Source organism: Oryza glaberrima, chromosome 5 (assembly GCF_000147395.1).
Source record: "Oryza glaberrima chromosome 5, OglaRS2, whole genome shotgun sequence".
Classification (NCBI taxonomy): domain Eukaryota; kingdom Viridiplantae; phylum Streptophyta; class Magnoliopsida; order Poales; family Poaceae; genus Oryza; species Oryza glaberrima.
In genome coordinates, this window is record NC_068330.1 from 13,372,968 (window position 1) to 13,395,645 (window position 22,678).

Consider the following 22,678-nt stretch of genomic DNA (forward strand, 5'->3'; position numbering starts at 1 on the left):
TTCTGAACTAGTTCATGTAGCAGATGAGGATCTCAATTAGGTTAATCTTGATCAAGCTATTGGTGCAACTTAGAGTCTACGAGGTCATGATTTGCCTAGGGCGGCAGCTGCTGCTGCTCATGATCGTGCTGCTGTCACTTATGGTAGGAAAAGGAAGCGTTCAAACAAGACAACTGTTGTTGTCCAAGATATTGTTGAAGATGTCGGTAATGATATTGGAATAGATGGTGGATAAGAACAACGACAAAGTAATGTTGGTTCAAAAGCTGAAGATGAGATGGAGGAGGACCAGCAACTTCAGGAGCAACTGGAGATGGAGGGGGCTTTGTTCTGGATGATGATTTGATTAGTTAGATGGATGCTTGTGTTGGAACTTGGAACTTGTGTTCTTCAGCTAAGAACTTCAGCTTTTTATCATTTGAAGACTGTTATTCTCAGTTTTTTATCACTTGAAGACTGCCTAATTATGCACTATGTAGCATTGTTTGTACTTTGTAGTGAACTTGCTTATTTATGTGCTACTAGCCTACTAATGTTGCAGTACTGGTTGGATGTTGCGCTGCTGGCTTTGCTGGTTTAATTATATTCTTTGTTGCCCTGTTTATATATTTGCTTTAGGCCTCAAGCTCCAAGTCTTATTTTTCAGCTACTAGTTTATGTTCATTTTTATTTTCAGCAGCAAGTCAAAAGAAATATGGAGTGGATATGGAGCTATGGACACCTCATACATCAAAACTTAAAGGTAAGTACCTTCTATAACCATCAAATGATTCCTTTATTATTGATTTATGTTGTGCACTATATAGTATATATATATATATATATGTACTATATAGGTTCTAAGGTTTTGGCAACATACTGCACCGATCAAGCTTGATTAATCAGGCTGATCAACGATTAATCGGTCTGATTGGCCTGATCGGTGCCATGGAGATCAGGTTTGATCAGTCGATCAGAGAACATTATTCTAGTATATATTTCTAGTTTTGTAGGTATTTATCAATTTGCATTAGATTTTTTGGTTCGTCCATAAGATAGATGTTTACCCTAAATTTAACTCTAAATTGGCTCAGCTAACTGATTTTTTTTCCATTTTCTTGCCTAGATCAGGGGTCCATAAGTAGGCATCTACTTTTGACATCCCCATCATCAAGAGAGGCTCGGTGCATATGTTAGCTATAAAAAGGCGTTAATAATGTCCTTAAGCAGAAATGAGGTACATATTTTACCTTGTTAATCTAACATTATGCTACTTCAACACTAATAAGATATACCACAGTTAACACCAAAAATTGTGGTACATATGGTTATTTCCTCCTTTAATATAGACCATAAAAATACCTCTGATATATTTATATATCTAGACATTTTAATTAGATGTCACCCAGCTGGTGCTTAGTGCACACATACAAAACTCAACTCTTGCGAGATATTACCTCCGGTTCTTTTTTTTTTGTTTGACGTGAAATAACCAACGTCAAATATTAATGGATGGAGGGAGTATATAATTTAAATCTCTTGATGATTAAGAGGGTGTCCCCTTCTGAGAGAGAGAGAGCGCGCTCAATGTAAAGTAGAATAATAGCATTAGAGCAGTAATCTTAATTAGAGATTTAGATGGTCATTTTTGGCTCTTCCTTGCTCCAGCTCGATCAAGCATGCATATACACACACATATATATACATGAATGTTCTCTATTTTCCTGGAGTGCTCTTGATGGCTTGCATCACCGCTAGCTCCACTGCATTTGCATCGATCCCTCCATCGGCTTCCTCGTGCTGTAACAATGACAAAATAGAATCCGATCGAAGTACATGAGCAAATGCAAACTCAAGCATCTTCAAAAATGTGTAGATTCGAATGCAAAGAGAATTTCTACATGTATTTACATTAATTGTGTACAAAGAATATATCTTACCTCTCCTCCTACTGCTTCGAGTCGAAATGAATTGGAGCATGAAGCCCTAGCCTCAATCACAGTGAGTCCTAACTCATCGAAGGCTTGCAGAATGGAGGATAGTAGCCCAGGGCTGCTTTTGTCCATGAACACATTGATGAGGAAACCCTTGTCTAGAACTTGAACTCTCACCTGATCGACCATTATATAGACATATTAATTTATACACCAATTTGTACACATCATGTCATTCAATCGATGAGAATGGATGACCTATATCAGCACATTGTTCTTACCACAGGTGAGGGTTCTTCGCAAATATTCATGTTCTTTGCACACCCTAATTCTTTGTTCAGTGCGGCAATCTTCTGCTTCAGATCTTTGATGTATGTTGATGCATCAGAGATTATAGACATTTTATTTACCTGCGTGGGAAACGTATACATTTAATTCAGTTTCCCACTTTAAACTAGTTAATTAATTTTGTAAAAAACAAATCTATATGATATATTTTTTGAAAGGAAATCTATATGATATATATTATGATGTTAGGGTGGTTATTAAACTCTTCTAATATTTCTTCTTTCATTTAGCAACTTTATATTGGATGACTATTCTGTAATAATATATAAGTGGAGGCAGCATATAGAGGCTGTATTGATTTCTATTATCGATAAAAATATCTCTACAACGTAGACTACATATCTCCAAGATTCAACAGCAATATTTCCCGTCGATCATTAGGTACAGATAGCTAGTTTGTTCACGGCCCTTAATATATTCTTGTTGCAGGCATACTCTACAGTTAAAGAGTCAAAGATTACTGGAACTTGTTAATTTTCACACCTGGGGTTATTACTGGAACTTGTTGCAGGCATACTCTACAGTTAGAGAGTGAAAGATCGAAAGCCGTTCAAATTGTTCTCTACAATTCTTCAGAGAGAAAAAGCTTAATTTCTATAAATTGATATGCGTGACATATATTCTTTCACAAAGGATAAGAAACTAATTAAGAACTAAGAAAATGTTTTCAAGGTAAATTTAGGCCAGACAGCTTACAGGAACTCGAAAGAAATCACCAGATATGTTCATTAATAATAGACAAAAAAAAAAGAAATTGGGTCAATCAAACGAGGCAAGCACAATGGAAAAAAACTTCTTGCAGTTTCTCTGGATTATTTGTTCATCTAGCTAGGATAAATTAAGTTTATGCCATGGAAAAAAAAGATGAATAAGCGTGTGAGAGATAGTACAAAGACATACCGCATGAGAATGGGTAAGAGTTCGGAGAATCTGCAGCTTCTCATGCAAACTCGCTCTCTTCTGCTCCCGGGAGACCATCTCTCTCTCTCTCTCTCTCTCTCTCTCTCGTGGTGAACAAGCTAAGCTAGCTCACTACTATGGTGGTGATGAGGCCGTGAGAGACTGAGGAGAGAGCTATTTAAAGACTTGGGCAACACAGGAGCCTCCTGACATGAGACACGGTTACTACATGTTAGCTATTCATTGGAGCCTTTGATACTCTCTCTGGTCAAGATCGATAATGACCGGAGCTCAAAGTATGCGTGCTCACTAGGATCGTGTACTAATTAAACCAAAACGCGTTACAATCAAAAGTAAAAATAGTAATAATGTTAAATAACATTGACCACATATCATGTTGAATTGAAAAACGAGGGATTATGAAATTAATCTATCATATCTAGTATCTTTCCTACATCTTCCATTATCTTAATTAAAACATATCTTGATTAATATTCTAGTGGTAATCGACAATGAATTAGTTGGACGTACCGTATGCATCCTAATTATACAGAAACCGAAAATGATCTCCGAGCAATTGTATCATCTTAAAAAAGTGATTATTACCAACACATCTGTTTATAATTTGATTTGATTGAATATCACAGATAAATTAACAGAGAGGGTTGCATTGCAATGAGTGAGGAGAGGGCTATAGCTAGAGTGGCGTCGCCGTTGTATGTACGTCCACGTCATGCCAACTCTGAGCCGGTAAGGCTCTTGTGTGTTGCATGACCAAATTTGGTTCACGCACGGACCAGGAAAAGTACAAAGGAATGTACTTTTTCCTCACATGACTCCTGGCCGGTCCGGGGTAGCAACCAAAACATCAAATTCCTTCCCTTATTCTCTACCCTTAAACAAATGGCCTCACACATTCCCCCCCATGCACTAGCTCCCAACGCATCATTCGATATGTGCCCACGGCCAAAACATATGACAAAGAGAGGGTAGGGGAGCCACCTCCTCAACTTCAATTCAATCAGTCATCATCGCTTTTACCTGTATATTCACTGATTGCCACATCAACATGCTAAGCCACTGGTCATTCATGTCTATCTCTCCCTGCTGTGCTTGTACTCCTCCTCATCAGTTATTGTTTGTTACCTCTTAATCAAGCATGTACAGTAGCAAGCTAGCTAGGTGTAACTCTGAACAAGTAACAGCAGCTAATTAAGTTATAGCTAGCAAACAGCATATATATTGGAGGTGAGCTGAAGACATGTATACTATGCATGTGATACTAGTAGTGCTAGCAAACAAAGCCAGAGTCACAGAGAAACACACACACACACATATATATAAGACCTATATACACACATATGAGTTCTCTGCCAGTTGGACATGGCAGCAGGCAGAGGGCACAGGCCTGCAGCCACGCATGCAAGCAAGCGTACAATTGAGCTGCAGATCATCAGAGTCGACGATGTGTACAAGCTGGGGGGAGAGTTCACAAGCTCGATCGATCTCTAGCTAGCTAGCAAACATATATACGTATGTATATATATACTATACATATACGTGAAGCGTACGTACGTAGGAGGGCTGGGGTCTCGTGACGCGCGGGGTTGATTTGGCGCGACGCATGCCATGCCATGCCCCGATGCTAGCGGCCGCCGTCTCGTGATCTCTCCCGATCCCAGTGTACGTACTCGTCGTGGTCGTCGTCGTCGTCGTCATCACCGTGTTTAGCCTTGGGCTTTGGCTAACTTGCTGCAGGAGTCGTCGTCGTCGTCGCACCGATCGATCCCATATAGAGCCATATTGTAGCTAGCTGTGTCTACTGCATGCATGCTCGTGTTGTGCTGCAGCTAGCATCAGCATCAGCTAGCTAGCTGTTAGGAAACGATAGACGAATAAACGATAAAAAATAATAGATCAATCACAGAAGACACGAGATTTAACGTGGAAAACCCTCCTAAAACAGGAGAGAAAAAACCACGGGCACCAGCCAGCAAAATATCTTCACTATATCTGAGGTGAGGTTACATCGCCGCACGGCGGCTTATAAGAGATATATATATATGGTGGAATCCTAAAAGGGATGATGATATAGTGCAAATGAATTTGGATCACAACTCAACACTAGCTAGAGCTCCCGCTGCTGCATGCGAGCTCGCGCCCGTGTGTCGTCGTCTCGATAGTCCCTGGCAGCCAAAACCCAAACGGCCGGGGATTCAATTCGATCGATCGATATCTCGCAAAAATCGTCACCTTGGTTGGCTTTGCCCTGTCCCGAGGTCTTAATTTGCTTGCGGCTGCTGCTGCTGCTGCTGCGCGCGTCTAGCTGCAGTATAGTTCACGTGTGTGTACGTATATCGATCGAGCATGGCTGTACAGTACTGCAGCTAGCCGTCGTCGCTCGCTCGCTGATCACGCGCGGCTAGGCGGCAGCAACGATCGATGCAGAGAGAGTAGCTACCGACGCGTGCCGCTGCTGGTTGGCGCGCGCGTTTGCATTTCATTTCATATCGCACAATATAAAGTAATATGAATTACAAATAGGGGTAAAAACTAGCACACAAACTCTAATAGGTGCCGGTTTCCTAGCCGGCATCAATTTGTTGGCACCACAACCAGCACTTGCATTCTCTCTGATTAAGAAAAAAAGAAGAAGAAGCCGGCTCCAAGCCGAGCCGATGCTTTCGAGCCGACCCATTCAGGCCCATTCCCCGGTCAACAACAATCACATATCAACATAGACCAATAACAGGTCATAACAACAATCCATCACAGATCCATGAAAAACAACAATCCATTAAGAACTACACAAGCAAGAACTACACGAACAAGAACAATCATGCATGAACTCATTGGTGATGTTGCCGCCGGAAACCCTTGGCCACCTGCCGCTGCCGCCACCTACAAATTAAGTTGAAGTTCTGAAGATAAGAAATGAGTGATCCAACCTAATACATTTTTACACGGTAAAGTAGTGATAACCAAATTTTATTAACGGGATTGCTAATATAACTATCTGTCAACGGAAAATCCATCCCCAAATCTTGTAGATTTGGGGCCACTTCACGATTCGTGCTCAAGGTGCTTCTTCTCAAACTCCGGTGACCTTCTCTTCTTATTCAGTGCCGGCGACAACCCAAACTTCGGCGGAAGACTGACGAATTAGGGTCCTGGGTTGGGGTGGGGGTGGGAGGGGTGGGAGGGAGAAGGGAAGGAGGGGGGAGTTCACTGGCTTTAGAGAGGTGGCCATGGGAGGTGGCAGCCCGATGATGGGCGACGCATGCATCGAGTGGGTGACCGCCGCCAACATCGGCCTGTTTGGAGGAGTGGCCTGTGGTGGTGGAGAGCCGTAGGAGATGGGGAAGACGGCACCGCAGGGGCAGCTCGCCGCCACCGGCATGAGGAAAAGGAGAGGAGAGGGATGGGTAGGGCAAGGAAGCCAACCGGGAGGGCCTCGCCAGCACCGTTGATGCCTTCCAGCCAGCCGGCGAGGCTGGGTGGCGGTGGAGGTTATGTGAATCGTGCTCTCGTGCTATTGAGTGGCAGCAGTGTAAGGGAGTTAAGAGAAAGGGGATGAAGAGGAGGTTTTTAGGGTTTGGTTGCCCTGCACAATTTTTAAAGCAATCGAGTGGTCCAAAATTTGCAAGATTTCTGGGGAGTTTTCTTATCAAATGGCGTATAGACAGTCTGATGAGGAACTAGGTCCCGATCTTCCGATAGGTATTGATAACTCTCGATTTGGCGGAAACTTGACACACATGATCTGACTTCCGATCAACACGATCCGAACCTTGCAATCATAGCATGACGTCTCCTCTTGTTATCAATCGTGCACTGCCCGGTTGACCTTGTCGAGAAGGCTAATTCTTACATGGGAATCAAAGAACACAAGCAAAAATAAGATAGATTGCAACTTAATTGCCTATGAATGTTTAAGCACTCAAATTTAGGGTCCCACAAAAACTAAACAAGCGGTGAAACTGCAATGGCGGAAATAATATAAGCAAAATCTGACTCTAAGTGATGACGACTAAATCAGATTCGGACTGGATGAGATACATGGCTTGTTTTGCAGATTCCCGATACCTCAGTAGGAATTTTGATGTAGAAACAAAACCATCTCAAAGTAGACTCCTTAAGCTTTGCAACAAGTATTCATGGGCCTCAAGATTCCTTCTAGATCAGCGAGCTAGGCTGTCACGCCCGGAAATTCACTAGTAATTTCTGAACTTATTTGTGCATAAAATCCTCGTCCAGAAATCATCCGAGGTACACAAACTGACAATTTAATATACAAATCCATCATAATAATAACGTTACATACTTACAAAAGAAAAGAAAACAGCAGCGGAATAACGGTCTAGCGATGGCTTCAGCTCCACTCCCACAAGCAGCTCAACTGGGGTATAAGCCAAACGTCTTCTCCTTCTGGATCATTTTTCTTCAACTGAGGTTGATTGATTATTGCAAGAATGAGCATATGACATACTCAACAAGCCACACAGCAAATATGCAAGTGCACAAGGATACCAAAGGATGGCATAATATAGTCTCATTTGTGAAAGCAGCATTTAGCAAAGATTTAAGAGTAGTGAAACAGTAGAGTAATTAATCATAAATTTTAATCAACACTGAACAGCACACCCATGCTGCTCAGGCCCAACCAAACCTGAACAACCAACCCCGGTCGTACAGATCAAACCTCCAAACCAGGAATTTACCATTCCAAACCAGGAGTCAAATTTATTTTCACATTATTATCATTAATGAGTAGTGTGGGACTAATCACGAAAAACATTGCTCAACCCGCCCACGACCGCAGGAACGGCTATTCGAATAGTTTTACTCTGGCCAGAGGTGTACCACTGTACCCACAAGACACGATTCCACATATGTTGCCATGCCCCGAAGTACCACCACGGCACTGCAAAGGGGGAAATCGTGACAGTACCCTTTGCACAACACAACTCACCACAGTGCACCATTCCTGGATCATAATCACCCCCTCAAAAACCAGAGGCATGGACTCCCCAACGACCCCCACGGACTTCTCGCCGCTTCTCAGTCTGGCACCCCGTAATGAATGATGCTATATAAAAGGTAAAGCCGCTGCCCATGCTGGCTTGTAGTTGGCACGGTTAATGTCTCACAACAGTAGCTCGCGAACCGGTCCTTAATTATCATGAGCACGACCTTCAAAACCATGTGCTCACAACCCACCTTAATCCAATTTTAATTATCAATTAATTAACATAACACGATTAACCATCGTGAGCTACTATTAAATATAACCATAATTAATAATATAGTATAATTCACCCTATTAATGATGCTAATATTTCTAAGCATGGCTAAGCAATTATATATATATAGCATTTAGTTGAACCAAACCAATAAATAAGGTTCTAGATAATCAAATTATAACCCATAGGAAAATAAAGTCATCTTCGGCCATTAATTAATTGGGAAAGGCTCACCACCCGATGACATTCGAAAATAATGCATAAGTTGAAATAAAACATTAGCTTTAAACGGTTTCAACATGCTCAAAGGGTTGTTTGGGATCTGTGTGACTTGCCTTGAGCTTCCGCAAACGCTTCCGAACCTTCCTCAACGAAAACGCTCTCCTCCAGAATGTCGGAAACTAAAGCAAATGAACAAAATCAATAAAACAGTACAAAAACAAGCATAAACAGTACATGTGGATATTTTTAACATGTAGATCTTGATTTTAGAAAAATTTAGCAACTTGAACCACTCGAATCCGAGTTACGATGATTTAGTTATGAATTTCCAAAGTTTAATCGATTTTCATCTAATAAAGAAAACCTAGAAAAAGGGATTTATGGCGTCATGATGATGTCATCATCGCCGGCCATGGCACGAGTGACGTGACCACCGGCGGTAGAGGGGTCGGCCGGGTTAACGGAGGACGTCTATGCGTAGAGGACGACGACGCGAACTCACCGGTGCAAGAAACTATGACGGACTACGATGAACGGCGACCGGCGACGAGGTCCCAAGGCGGCACGGCTTGGCTCAACGTCGACGGCGGCGCTCCGGCAGTCTTAGGCGGCTACGAAGGGGCGGCCGGGGTTCCTCTCCTCCGTGCGCACCCGACGGCGGCGACGGACGCCAAAGGCGACGGCTACCGCGGCGGCGCGACGCGGCTGGAAGGTCGCCGGCGACGGCAGCGGCTAGGGCAACATGGCAGCGGCGCTACGGGCGACGAGGGAGCTCGGGACTTGGGGCAAACGGAAGAGGATGACTAGGGGATGCTATTTATAGGCATGGGTGGAGGAGATCGGCTCAGGAACGGATGGATTTGGTGAAGGAAGTTAGGATTTATCCGAGTTCACCCGAATAAAAACGGCCAAAATTTGTGAGATAGATAACGAATTTGATGGGGGTTTGCTCGGGATTAGGTAGAGGAGAAAGAGAGGAATCCGTTTTTGCAATCAATTTTGGAAGGAAAGCAACGGATGCACCGGATTTGATGGAGGAGGAGGCGACTGCACAGGTTGGCTCGGCTCTGTCTTGTCTGGAGCTGGAAGACGACACTGTAGCGGCAAGGAGAGAAACTAGACTTTTTGGGCTGGGCCGGAAGGGAGCAACAAAGGACTTCCAATTTAATAAATTAATCAATGAGATGATCTTTGAATTGTTAAAAATACTTCCAATGCTCAAATAATTTCAAGAAAAATCTTGAAAATACTTGGACACTCAAAGTATTTAAAAAAATTAAAATCAGATCATTTAATGATTAATTTAATATTTAAATAATTTCTTAACTGCTCTTTGTATGATTAAAATTAAGAGTTGAGCTCCGAAAAATCCGAGAAAATTCCAGAGAGTATAATTAACCATGGAGAATTTAATAAAAATTAAATCCATCCATACTTTATATTTAGGAAATTTTATTTCCCACATTTAACTTCACTTGTAAATTAATGAACATTTAATATAAATTCTAATAATAATTTATTAAATAATTTATAAATCCTGAAACGAAAATCAGGATGTGACATAGGCCTGTTTGATGTTGATGCTTCTAGGAGACCCGAACCCGAATCCAAAACATGTAGAACTTCATCTCTGCCTTTTATGAACCAAAAGTGACATACTGAGGTTGGAGTAGACATGGAGAAGGTCTTGATTTGGTCACCAATCAACTTCTTTGATCATCCATGCATTCCTTGTGCTCGGTCTCTTTTCCTTCACCCAAGCAAGTACCTTTGCAAACAAAAACACATGAAACTCATTCTATAGCAATCTTTGTTCAAATATATAACATGTAAATCTGACATAAAAAGCATGTACCTTTGACTTATGAATATATAAGATAGCCATGGTCTTATCCGATCTAGTGATGTCCTCACCATCCTCCCCTCGTTGATTAGAAACCTTCCTTGGTTTCACATTGTCTTGAGCCTGTTGAACTTATCCATATCTATCACAACATAGGGTGAGGTAGACTTCTTGATGGCCATATGGTTGGATTCTGAAATTAGACTTGGAGAACCACAACACTCCCCTTCTTGCAAACCAACCTGTAACTCATTTAAACAACTAAAGGAACTAGATAGATAATTACTTATATGGTTCGCGGGATGCACTGTAAGACTTACCGCGCTTACCACAAGTGGGAATGGGCAACTGCTTGACTTCTAGTATAACTTTCCTCTGGCTAACGTACCGAGGCTAGGGTGCGCGTGATAGATTTGGGTCGGCCGGGGTGTTCGGTTGATCAGCTTCCGGATTTACCGTGGCACGAGGGGGGCTGTCCGCTGCCTACTGGGGAGTGGGGGCAAAACCTGAGGTGTGGCATCGATTGGTCAGGGGAGTTATGCAAAGGGTCTTGTCACAATCACTCAACATGGTGAAGTGTCATGCATGGCACGATGACATGACGGTGGATTGTGTCTTGTGGGTACAGTTGTGCACCTCTGGCCAGAGTAAAACTATTCGAATAGCCATGCCCGCTGTTATGGGCGATCGACCAGAATCACCATGATTAGTCTTACCTTTAATAATAAATTGGCTTAATGAATTGGTGTAGTTCAGGTGGTTTGGTTGGGCCTGTTCAACGCGGTGTAGCTTTGTTCAGTGGAGATGTAATCTTTCCTTAATTAATCAACTGTTTTACTGTTTTCAACTATAAATGTTTTACAACTGCCTTTGCAAATAACCACAAACCATCCTTGTATCCCCTTGCACGTCTGCATCATTGGTGTGGCTTGCATTATTCCCCCTTTCAAAAGTGTAGCTCTTCTCAGATGAAGACGAAGTTAGAGGACCAAGACTCAGACCCCAGTTGAGTTTTGCCTGTGGAGTGGAGCTGAAGCCCCGCTAGGATCGCCTTTTCCGCTGCTACTGCTTTTTTTTCGGTGTGAGGACTAAGTGCCTCTTTTGTAAGTATTTTATGCTTTACTTTTGTTTGGATCTATGTATTAATTTGTTGTTTTATGTACCCTGGCTGATTCCTGGACAGGGATTTAATACACAAAATATTCTAGAAATTTGGGCTAAATTTCTGGGTGTGACAGTCCTCTAGATAATACATATCATCGTGAAAATGAGGTATATTATTCAAATAAATATATACTCTATGCACATTATACTCCTCTTTATTATCATAATTGCAAATAACATGAAAAACTATATGAGAAGGACATGGCAATTCAAATTAGCAAATAATTTCTTATCTAAAAAATTGAGTGGACAAAGGTCATCAAATTGAATATAGCCCCAAGTATTTAAAAAAGATAACAATCTAAGATCTTCTCTCTCTTGCAACGCGAATAATATGTTTAAACACAACACATGGTGGTTCAATTATAGACTTAACATGTTTATTCACTAGTTGTGGCATAGATATGAGTGAAACGTCACACAACTCTTTTTTATCACCAGAAACAGCAAGCAAATTATCTTGTGACAAATGTATTTCATCAATTATTTTCACTATGAGTTGCTCTGTTGTAGCATAAGTAGTGGACATACATCATAACTATAATATCTTGAGTAAATGTAGCACCATTATTATTACCTTTGTTCTCATCTTCAAAAATTATAGGTACTTGGTCAATTAAACATTTTTCATTGATAGATTAAGGTCTTTGCCTGGCTTCATTTCAATGATAGATTGAACACCGGAGATATGCTTGATCGTCGTCACTGTGCAAAGGAGAACGATGACCTCACTTGTGAACTTTGTGTTAATAATCTGAGGGAAACAAGATAGCATCTTTTCTTCTTTTGTCCTTTCAGTCAGAGATGTTGGCAGCATTTGGGTATTTTGTGGAATCCTAATCTCAACTTTTTTTCAAATGATTGTATCGGCACGCCGGCAGTTTAGCCACAAAGGTTTCTTGGAAGTTTTCTTTATTACTGCTTGGCATATCTGGAAGCAGAGGAATGGGAATTTTTTTCAAAATGAGCAACCTTCCTTTGAATCATGGAGAATTCTGTTCAAGAAAGAAGTTCTTCTGCATGTGCAGAATGAAGGACCCTTTAAAACAGATAGTTTTTTATTGGTTACAACTTTTGTAATTCCTGGTTTTATGTTCTTTCTTCCTTGTAGTTTGTAAATATTTTGCTGTAAATGAAAATCACACTGCGAGGCAAAGCCCTGGCAGTACTTTAAGTAAAAAAGATAAACATTTTCATGCACTCATGTAGCTATGACTAGGCCATTTTTATTTACGCCTTTCTTTGTGTTCCTCATTACCTTGGTTATTCTCAGATACCTGTAAAAATATTAGTATCCAAAGTAAGAGGTACAACGATGCATTCGTTTTGTAATAATTGAAGGTAACGCAGTATTAATATCATCCAAGATATTTGTGAAAATCTCATTGATACCACTCATCATTCTCTCAAGATCATCTTTGAAAATTTCACCAAGACTCATTGGTACCAATTTTATTTTTCGATAATTGGATGTAAATGAGTATGTATCCGCAATATCATTATGCAAAACATTGTTATCATTTATCCATGGTTGACCAAACAACAAAGAGCATGTTTGCATAGGCACAAGATCAAAATTTGAAGTATCATGGTAACTTCCAATCAAAAATTTTACTCTCACAATTCTACTTTCTATTAACTTACCACAAAAGTTGAACCATTTGAAGTAATATCGATGAGGATGCATTGTGTAGGCAATCCAAGGTTCTCAACCAAATCTTAACTCACAAGGTTGCTGCAACTTTCACTATCGATTATAACACTACATGCTCTATCCTTAACCATGAACCTTGTTTGAAATAAATTGTGGCACTGTTTATGCTTTGCTTTCTCCATTTGAAAACTTAATTCCTTTTCACCATAGTACTTACATTATCTACACTTGAGGAATATGATGTAGCAACTATGGTTTGCTACCCATCCAACTTTTTTCATGTAGATAAGTGATGTAACCTGTCATTGTTAGTACAAAACAAGAAACAACAAAAGAGTATTATCCTAGTAACTACGGAACAAGGATTGTAATAGAGGCTAGCAAATGGAAGCGTCTTACTAAGGTCTTACAAGTGTCTTATCAGCAACACTAGAGACAGTGCAACCGATCGTTGGTTCATGATACCTTAAGGACATGATGCAACGATTGCAAGGGTCAAAACTATGCAGCCTAGAAAAATATATGTGGAGCTTAGGAGGTAAAATATATAGTAACAATGGAACGCAATTATGCTAATAAGCGAAAACATGGAAGTGGCAATTGACCACCGCAACATCGTTGGAGCGACGGCGCCGATGGCCGCCGGACACGGGAGTGGCCGCAGCTACTGAGCTAGTGTGTCAGAAATTTTTCTTTTTAGAATTTCTTGCTCCAAAAATTCTTTTTGCATAATGTGCCCGCGTGCAAAAATCTCCGTTCTCGCGTGAGGTTGTCCTGTCTGCCTGGCAAAATTCTGATTTTTACCAACACTTGGGGGCAGCCGGTTGCTACACCTACATGCTAAAATGCATTTTAGTTGTTTGGTAATATTGTTTCTGGTGTAGTGTCTCTTTTATTTGCTTTCGTATATTCTCTATATGTACCTTTTATATAATAAAGATAGAGGAAGCCCAATAATCACAAAACATAGTTGTTCCACGTCTTCCATCTAGTGAATTTTGACCTCGAAAACCACATTCTAATCTCAGTCCCTCGTCACTTAGGTCATCCCTAACCCTCCATATCATCTAGTGTCCATAGCATTAATTACATTGCCATATAAACGAAAATCTGATGTGGCAAGAGAGTTAATGAGGAGAGGGGTAAAAAGATAAAGAAACCATCTCTACACATGAACCAAGAATGAAAACAAGGGGATAGGTGGATAAAAAGAGAGAGATGAGATGTGATTGGATGAGAATTTAATTTGAAGACACCATCCATTGGATATATAGTTTCTATACATAGTGTCTGTATGACATGGCAAAAGTGGAAACTACTTGATAGTTTTTAGGTTGGGGATGGCCTTACCATGATCACCTCCTAGTTTGATCCACATTAGTCCAAACATTTATCATTTTTGTCTATTGTTTATCATATATATCACACATGATTTCACAGTATGGTAATTTTTTAAATTTAAATTTCCCATTATCAGTTTCAATTAAAACGTTTTATGAAAATTAATGATTAAATTTCAATTGTACAGTCCACCTACTGTCAATAGTAACAACTACCCCATCTTGGTATTTTAGACCACTTTCTTAATTTGAATTGAGTATCATGAGCAAGTTGTTCTATTGAAAGGGATTTCAGGTTAAGTTCTAAAAACAAAGAGACTTCAGGTTATACCGTGAGGACGCACTGGTTGGTTTAGAATAATGCATCTGCATCCAAATTGATGACGAGCTGATGATATAACGACCTAGACAAATCAATGCACAAAGAGCTAACTTATGTTACTGTCATGGAATTGTGCGATTGACAAGTGACAAAACTGTCGTATAGCTTAGAACACGTCCCAGGGCAGGGAATTATTTCACTGTTTGCTCCAATTAAATAGGAGATTTCGGTCCAATTGAAGTGATTCTTTCAGGTGCATCCAAGGCCCTAAAGGCCGAGAAGAGGATGAGAGAGGGGCAGAAAAGGGACACGGATAGGCCAAAACGATGACTCACGAGGAGAACATATACCCACATACGTACGAGGTCACCTTCCAAAAATTCCCTCACGTGCTCACATAATGCCACTTTTCTTTTTGCTACCTGCAACTTTATTTATGTCCATTGTAACGTTTCCTTCCATGTTGTCATCTGTCCTGACTCCTCCTGGGGTTTACAATTTGTTGCTTGTTCGATCTCTGCTCAGAAATCGGCTAATTATAAAATATTAGTTGGTTCAAGTGCAGGTATGCTGGCATTTGTTGTTTAATTTGGCCTAACGTAAGAGTGGTTTTAATTTATTGCCGACAGCAAAGTATCCAACCCCGTTCAGTCATGCGCATGATGCCTGTCATTTTGGTAAATCATATGATTTTACACCGACTGAAGTTCGAGTTCAGAGGAAACAACCTTTGTTAAAACGGTTCATCTTCCACTTTCACTATAAAAAGGAGCACAATTAACCTTCCCTCCCCAACCCAACCCACACACATAAAAAAAATCACCACATTAACCAAATTTTTCAGTTAAAGTGTCGAAGCGTCGCTAACTAACATAAGAATCCATGTAAAAACAAAATACACACAGAGGCGGATCTAGAAAAACATTATAGGGGAGATTTATCTACTTCTTTCTCCTTTAGCCCCTGGCCCTTCTCTTTTTCATCTCCCTCATTTTTCCCTTTCTCTCTCTCCTTGGTGATCCAGTGGGGCATTTGAGTCCCCTCAGCGCTTACGCTGAATCCTCCCTTGAACACACACAACTCAGATTAATCATTTGTTAAGGAGTGTATTTCTGTGTGTAGTGGAATCTTCTATGTAATAGAGAAAAAACACACCAAACATGCTACTCCTAATTAATTAATCGTATACATTTGGTTAATAGAACTAATCCAATATTGCATCCGGATCTGTGGTACCATATGAACCAACATCAATAGCATGATTTTTGAAAATAGCAAAACCACAGAGAAAGCCTGCAAAGTGGGGTGAATACTAAAAGAAGTTTTGTCTAGGTTTTAGACCTAAGAGCATCTCCAAGGGACTCTCGAAAAATCTTCAAATAGAAAGTTTCATAAAAATCTTAAAAATCTTCCATCCTTATACTTCTTTGCCTTTCAACCTACTCTATTTATTCAACTTTTCCATATTTATTAATTTTCATTAAAATGTCATTATTTTTAATAGCTACGATTTTAATGTATAATACTGTAAGGGCAACAGAGTTGGGTCAGCAAGGCACGGTGGAACAGAAGACTAGAGGAAGGTGGCGAGGTTAGAAAAAACAAACCCGCAAAGATGATGTTTGATTTTTTAAGGTCCAAACAACAGCAAAGAGTATGTGTGGCAACGGCAGCCAGGTGAATGGCATGTTGACCGGCTGACTGACAAGGAAAGGGTAGAACCTTGGCGATGGTTAGGTTTGATTTTTGAAGTTCCGTATGACAATACAGGAAGACTTACCGGTGCGCAAGCAGCAGACATAGCAGATGGCGATCTACAATAAGGTCTTGTCAAATTATATGGGGAAGGAGGTCATGATTGGAGCCCCTACATATGGAGAGTAACACTGTTTTTTTTAAGGGCAAAGTGCACGGATTATACTTGTACGGGTTTATCATCTAGATCCCTAAACTTTAAAATACATTTTCGAGACGAAGTGAATGTAGCTCATTTTTTTAATTCCTTTTGGTAGAACCAACCCACCATCTTGTGTTCAGGTCCTAGACTTAATAAGGACATTTATATTTATGGTAATTTTTCTTTCAGTTATCGGTAGCGTATCCGTTCATAGCGAGGTGTTTGTGATAACTTCATCAATTTCAAGATATGCTAGACTATTCTTCTGAAGGTGCTCTCATAGGAGTAGGGTGTGTGTGCACAGTTATAAGCGCTTGTGTTTATACCATGTTTCTAAAAAGAAGATGCACTAACTTGTCAAAATAGGTATCAACCTGCTCTGAGTGCTAAACTAGAATGCCACGTCAGCACAAATGTGTTAGTGGGACCCACATATTAGTCACATAGAAAAAATTAAAATTAAAAATCATCGTTTCTCATCTCTCATCTCTCTTTCTCTTCCTTCTCCTTTTTCCATCTTCTTCTTCTGCTGCAGCTGCCGGCGTTGAGAACAATGGCCAGGGAAATAGATTATTAACTTAGTGCTCTCTGACTTTGAATGGCTAACAGGTGGATCCAATAGCCTGTGGGCCCACCTATTAGTGACCCACACGTCAAAGTGCAGTAAGTCAAAGGAGCCTCTTCCGGCAGCCACGTCCTCTGCTCAATCCAGTGGCAGCCAGTGACGGGCTCGGCGTAGGGAAAGGAAATTGAACTATGGACTCATGCAGAGGAAGGAAATGGCACATCCTGGAATAGCTGGAACCCTAGGCTGACCGTCGGCGCCCGCTCCAAAAATCCATCACCATCGATCATCATTTTGCACAATTGAAGGTAGGAATGAGTTCCCAACCCCAAGACCTTTATTTCCTGTCTTGTTTCCTAGCCGCAAAGCCTCCGGGTCTCCCCTTGACGCTGCCTATTTTAGACGCTCGTCGACTGCACACCGTCGCACTATTATGCGCCGCCTCCATCCGCTTCCTCTCGACGCCCTAATGCCCGCTACCCCCTCCTTGAAGGCCAACTCACCAGAGTCGCCACTACCGTATTGTTGTTCTCCTTCTAGCAGCCGCCGACCTTCACCGTCGCTGCATGGGAGGAGCCCCGGGTTGGGTTCTTCATCCCTCCAGGATGACATAACCAAACCCTCCCTGCTGCTTCGCCTCTCACTACCGGTGGAGCTGAGCCAATATCAGGCCTCCTCGAACCAGGGAAAACCGACCAACCTTATTTTCTTCTAATCCTATATATCTATAAAGTTCAACCCTACTAAGTATAGTTAATGCTAATTTTTCTTATCTCATGAAACCATATCAGCTCAATTATTTTTAGCTTTTGGGTGATTCATCAAAGGTACAAATTGCACCTTTTCTCCTCAAAAGTCACACCTTACAACACAATCATTTATAATTTTTGGATAATTAATCAATTTACAACATATATAAGCACGTGAAAAAAAATGTATAGTAAGTAAGAAAGAAAATTTTATAACTCATATAGTCATATATATTATTTCATTACACAATTCTCCCATAGCAACGTGTGGCCAGCGGGGTTCCCATCAAGTAAATCAAAAAGATTAAAGGGAGATGAGAGAGAAAGGTGAGAAAAGATGTTTTGTAATTATATTTTTTTCTATTTGATTGATATGTGGGTCCCACCAACATATAGGCGCTGACATGGCATGCCACGTCGGCACATGGAGAGGGTTGACGTCCGTTTGGACCCGTATGACACCAGAACAAGTTTGGAGACGGCAAAAATACATTTGGAGAATTCTGGAACCTAAATAACATACCCGTAGATGTTTAGGGAACCGCGTGTGCACTTCACTATTTTATAACATTGATAATTTTTAATTTTAAGGAGTAGGTTAGTCCCTTGGAGATGATGTAAACTTTGTTTGAAACACATAGCTAAAATTGTGACACACTGACATTTTTTTATAACCCTCTTATTCATGTGATTCAAACAAAAAATAAAGTTTAACAAAATCTAATTTTGGCAAAATCAGAGATCCAATCAACCACTTAAGAGTTGCAAAATATCTGGCCAGTATGACGTCCTGAAGTGCAAAACCTAAAAGTAGGCCTGCGACAGGTATGGAACCGTGGAAGAATGGCAAGAACTTGACGCTAGACTGATTTGGGATTATCTTAATTCCTAAAATAGGTGTGGTCACCTGTTGAGTGCAAAAGCAGACATTATGATGGTAACAGCTTGAGCATGCAGACAGCAAGTTCTGTGGCTTGTTTGGTTAAAAGTCTCATACTAACTAGTGTAATGGATAGGCCACTAGGCTAGCTGAAACATCTCAACAAATTAATATGGACCTTGAAAAAAAATCAGAACACTTTCTCTGAATCAGAATACACAAGTAAAAACACCATTTCCTCCTTTGTTGGCCATAAGCTAGAACTTCAACGAACTTCCTCAGAGATTACAAGGAGAGGGAGTGCTGTGCAGCAACTAAACAAAATGTTGAAGAGTGCCAATAACATGAGCAAATCGTATGCATTCCGCAAATTGAAGTAGCTCTGATCAGCAGCTGTTGACATGACATAGTCACTCACTCTGTGGCTTGGTCGTCATCCTCTCCTGCGACTGTGGCTGCATCCTCATTAAAATCGTCGAAGCTGAGGCTAAGTGTTTGCAGCTTGAAGCCAGCTCCCTGGATGGCTTCTACCAGGTTTGAGGCCACCCCGGTAGCTTGCACCGTCGTCTCCTTTGTCAACTGTAGAACCAGCAGCAACAGAAGCGTAGATCGACAACATCAGTTCAGTTATTGGAGTGAAGATTATAAATAAAAAAGCTCGGATGAAAGAAATGAGTTCATGCTGATTTGCATCATGAGGCTTGAGATGGATGAAGAAATAATGGCTGAGCTAACACAGCACAGCCCAGATATCAGTACAGAGTTAGACATTGTTAAACATGCTTGGAGTTAATCTCTGTATTGTTAGGAAAATGAAATCATGGTGACCTGAAGTCAGGGGTTATATGGCCTTTTGTTGTGTATGCTTCTAGAATATGAAAGAAACATGGTAGTCTGAGAATAAATGAGAAAACAGAAAAGGCAGCAGGAAAAGAATCGGTGATACAATTGACTGGTTTAAGGCACCATGATCAGGTATGGAAATTTCTTATTGTGAATTTCTCAAACATTGATGATTATCAATCAAGGAACGTATCCTTTCCACACAAGTCTTATCATGTACACATCGTGCACATCAACTAAAAAATATCACAAAAAATTATGCATGTACATCTATGTGTAAAGTCTCGTCTTCAAATTCATTATATATATGGGGCAACAAAAAAGACAAAATATTGATAGATTTATACTTTCAAAACTGTCAGAATTTTTATCTTCTTTTGTTAGGTTAAATTATAATGAATTTGGGATTAAGATTTTACACACAAGTGTAATACTATTGGAAGTACCTGTACAATTTTTTATAGAATTTTTGGTGAAATTTGTTAGTTAGTGTGCATGGTGTGTACACGAGAGGACTTATGTGCATAGGATATGTTCCCTATTAATCGTATAGTCACTTGCCTTGGAGATTTTGCACAGTGATTATTACCTCCATTGTAATAAATCCCTTCTCCAGTCTTCAGGAAAATAAAGCTTTTATTTGGTAAAAGATAGGTATCTTTGCATCAAGATTAGGTAATAGTGATTAAAGAGCCTAAATCTGTTTGTAACATAGAAGATCCCAATACAGATAAAAAGCAATTTTCAGGAGAAAAACAACAATATCACCGCATACATGTATATCACCACTCAGAATTCAGAAATCATAACAATAAGAGATTTTGTCAGATTAAATAGAACACTTTCTTGACCATGAGCTCAACAAACAATTGGAAACCGATGTCTTAAAATTTCTGGGAAACTATTGGTTTGGTAGTATTTGTGTAAATTTTGGCTGTCATAATCTTTGATTCAAACAAAGCACTGAAGTTTTTGCAGGCTGAGATATTTTAGCCGATCTTTATTTGAAAGCAAATATTGCCCTGCTTAAACATGTTGTTCACTCTTGTTCTGAGGTAAGAAAAATATCTAGTTCAGTTACTGCAAATGCAACAAGCAAAATATATCATCTTGTAACTGAACAATGGTTCACCCGTGAGCAATACAGTTAGGATACAAATTTGTTCTTGTAGAATTCCTGGTAGTGAGGTTCATATCACTTGCATATCTTTTTCTTGTAGTACAGCGTATGGAATTTTAAAGATGTACTTAAGTACAAAATAACTCAAAGGTGACAACTATAAGACAATATAGGAGACATTGCCATCCTGTTTTGCTTCCAAGTTGAGTTGTTCTTGTTCACTAGCTACTAATAAGTTGTCAGTGAGATCTGTTCTACCTGTTATTATAGACAAAACTCTGTGCATCCGTATGTTAAACTATTGCATATTATTTTGAAGCTTATTGTTACAGACAGATAAGCGACGCAAAATCAATGATCTTCTTCCTGATGCCACGCGATTTATCTGATGAGTGCCGACATACCACAACAAATCCATAAATTTTCTTAAAGATGTACTTTAGAACAAAATAATTCAAGGGTGGCAACTACAAGACAAACATAGGACATTTGCCACCATCTCTTGCTTCCAAGTTGAGGTTGTCCTTGTTCACTAGCTAGTCAGGTTGTCAGATAAACGTGCTTGACCACTTCCAGGACACATAACACACAAAACTATTGCACAATTGGGTTTGACCTCACTGCTGGATAACTAGGTGCATTGCAGAACAAATTTATGATGGCGTAGGAGCAGGCGAGCTTACCACAACACTTCCGATGCCTTCCTCGATGAGCACCTCCAGGTCGCTCACCCCCTCCACCCCCTACACCACAAAACCACGCACATTTCATTTCATTCTCCATCAATTGCAGATCCATTCACGATTTCTTGCCCATTCTCCGTTTTTGCCGCCCACCCTCCCAAATTCGGAAGGAAGTAACAATACTCAAGGGTGTATTAGCGAACCTCGAGGGCCTGGGTGATCTTGGGGATGGCCCTCTCCTCCATGGTGCCCTCCGCCTTGAAGTAGAGGATGAGGGAGTCGGAGGTGTAGCCCGGAGCGGCGGCGGCGGCGTCGGGCGCGGCCACCTCCGCGCTGGCCGCGCGCACCACCCCGAGCCGGCGGCTGCCCCTCCGGGCCGGAGCTCCGTGGAGGAGGCGAAGGGAGCGGGGCCCGAGGGAGGGCGAGGCGGGGAGGCGGGCGGTGGCCGCCGGCGACGACATGGTCATCATCATCTTGCTTTGCTCGCTCGCTGGCTTGCGACCTCCTCCAACGGCTCTTCTTCCTCCTCCTCTTATCCTTGGCTGCTTATTTGATGGATAGGGTGCGGGAGTTTGGTTATTGGGCTGGCAAAGCTAAGGAGGGGGAGGCCCAACTGGGCTTGTTAGTGCATGAGCCCATGGGCTAGACATGGGCTGCAAACTAAAGAAAATAATTAGGAATAAGTTCACCAGAGATTCCCCAACTTAACATCGAGATTTTTTGAGGTCCCTTAACCACATAACCAGAAATTTCTACCCCTAAACTATGTAAAACTATCGAAAAAGGTACTAAGGCAGTATAACAGCCCGGTTTCACAAAAAAGTTAAAATAAATATGTGGACCCACATGTAAGTGAGAGAAAATGGTGTGGGACCCACATTTTTCCTTTCCTTTCTTTCTTCTCTTCTCTCCCAATTCTCTCTAGTGGGCACGACGACAGACGGGAGAGAGGTGGCTGGCGGTGGAGCGGGGGCGGTGGGAGAGGGGGAGAG

At 41.0% G+C, this 22,678-nt stretch overlaps 2 protein-coding genes across 2 annotated transcripts; both read right to left on the minus strand.

The window, feature by feature from the left end:
* Positions 1-1,307: 1,307 nt before the first annotated feature.
* LOC127774483 (transcription factor SCREAM2-like) lies at positions 1,308-3,318 on the minus strand. The gene is made up of 4 exons (XM_052300742.1): positions 3,162-3,318; positions 2,195-2,323; positions 1,920-2,090; positions 1,308-1,779 (listed from the first exon to the last, which is right to left on the minus strand). Exons 1-4 carry the CDS (start codon positions 3,237-3,239, stop codon positions 1,696-1,698), a joined length of 462 nt encoding a protein of 153 aa, XP_052156702.1. The 5' UTR covers positions 3,240-3,318; the 3' UTR covers positions 1,308-1,695.
* A 15,881-nt stretch (positions 3,319-19,199) lies between these two features.
* LOC127772949 (uncharacterized) lies at positions 19,200-22,219 on the minus strand. The gene is made up of 3 exons (XM_052298953.1): positions 21,890-22,219; positions 21,687-21,746; positions 19,200-19,619 (listed from the first exon to the last, which is right to left on the minus strand). Exons 1-3 carry the CDS (start codon positions 22,157-22,159, stop codon positions 19,455-19,457), a joined length of 495 nt encoding a protein of 164 aa, XP_052154913.1. The 5' UTR covers positions 22,160-22,219; the 3' UTR covers positions 19,200-19,454.
* Positions 22,220-22,678: the final 459 nt, after the last annotated feature.

Coding starts and splice junctions, on each gene's coding strand:
- LOC127772949 (XM_052298953.1), bottom strand. CDS start 22,159: ATGATGATGACCATGTCGTCGCCGGCGGCCACCGCCCGCCTCCCCGCC. Junction 21,747..21,889: donor AGATCACCCAGGCCCTCGAG/GTTCGCTAATAC, acceptor TTTGTGGTGTAG/GGGGTGGAGGGGGTGAGCGA. Junction 19,620..21,686: donor AAGGCATCGGAAGTGTTGTG/GTAAGCTCGCCT, acceptor CTGGTTCTACAG/TTGACAAAGGAGACGACGGT.
- LOC127774483 (XM_052300742.1), bottom strand. CDS start 3,239: ATGGTCTCCCGGGAGCAGAAGAGAGCGAGTTTGCATGAGAAGCTGCAG. Junction 2,091..2,194: donor GCGAAGAACCCTCACCTGTG/GTAAGAACAATG, acceptor ATGGTCGATCAG/GTGAGAGTTCAAGTTCTAGA. Junction 1,780..1,919: donor TCGAAGCAGTAGGAGGAGAG/GTAAGATATATT, acceptor TCATTGTTACAG/CACGAGGAAGCCGATGGAGG.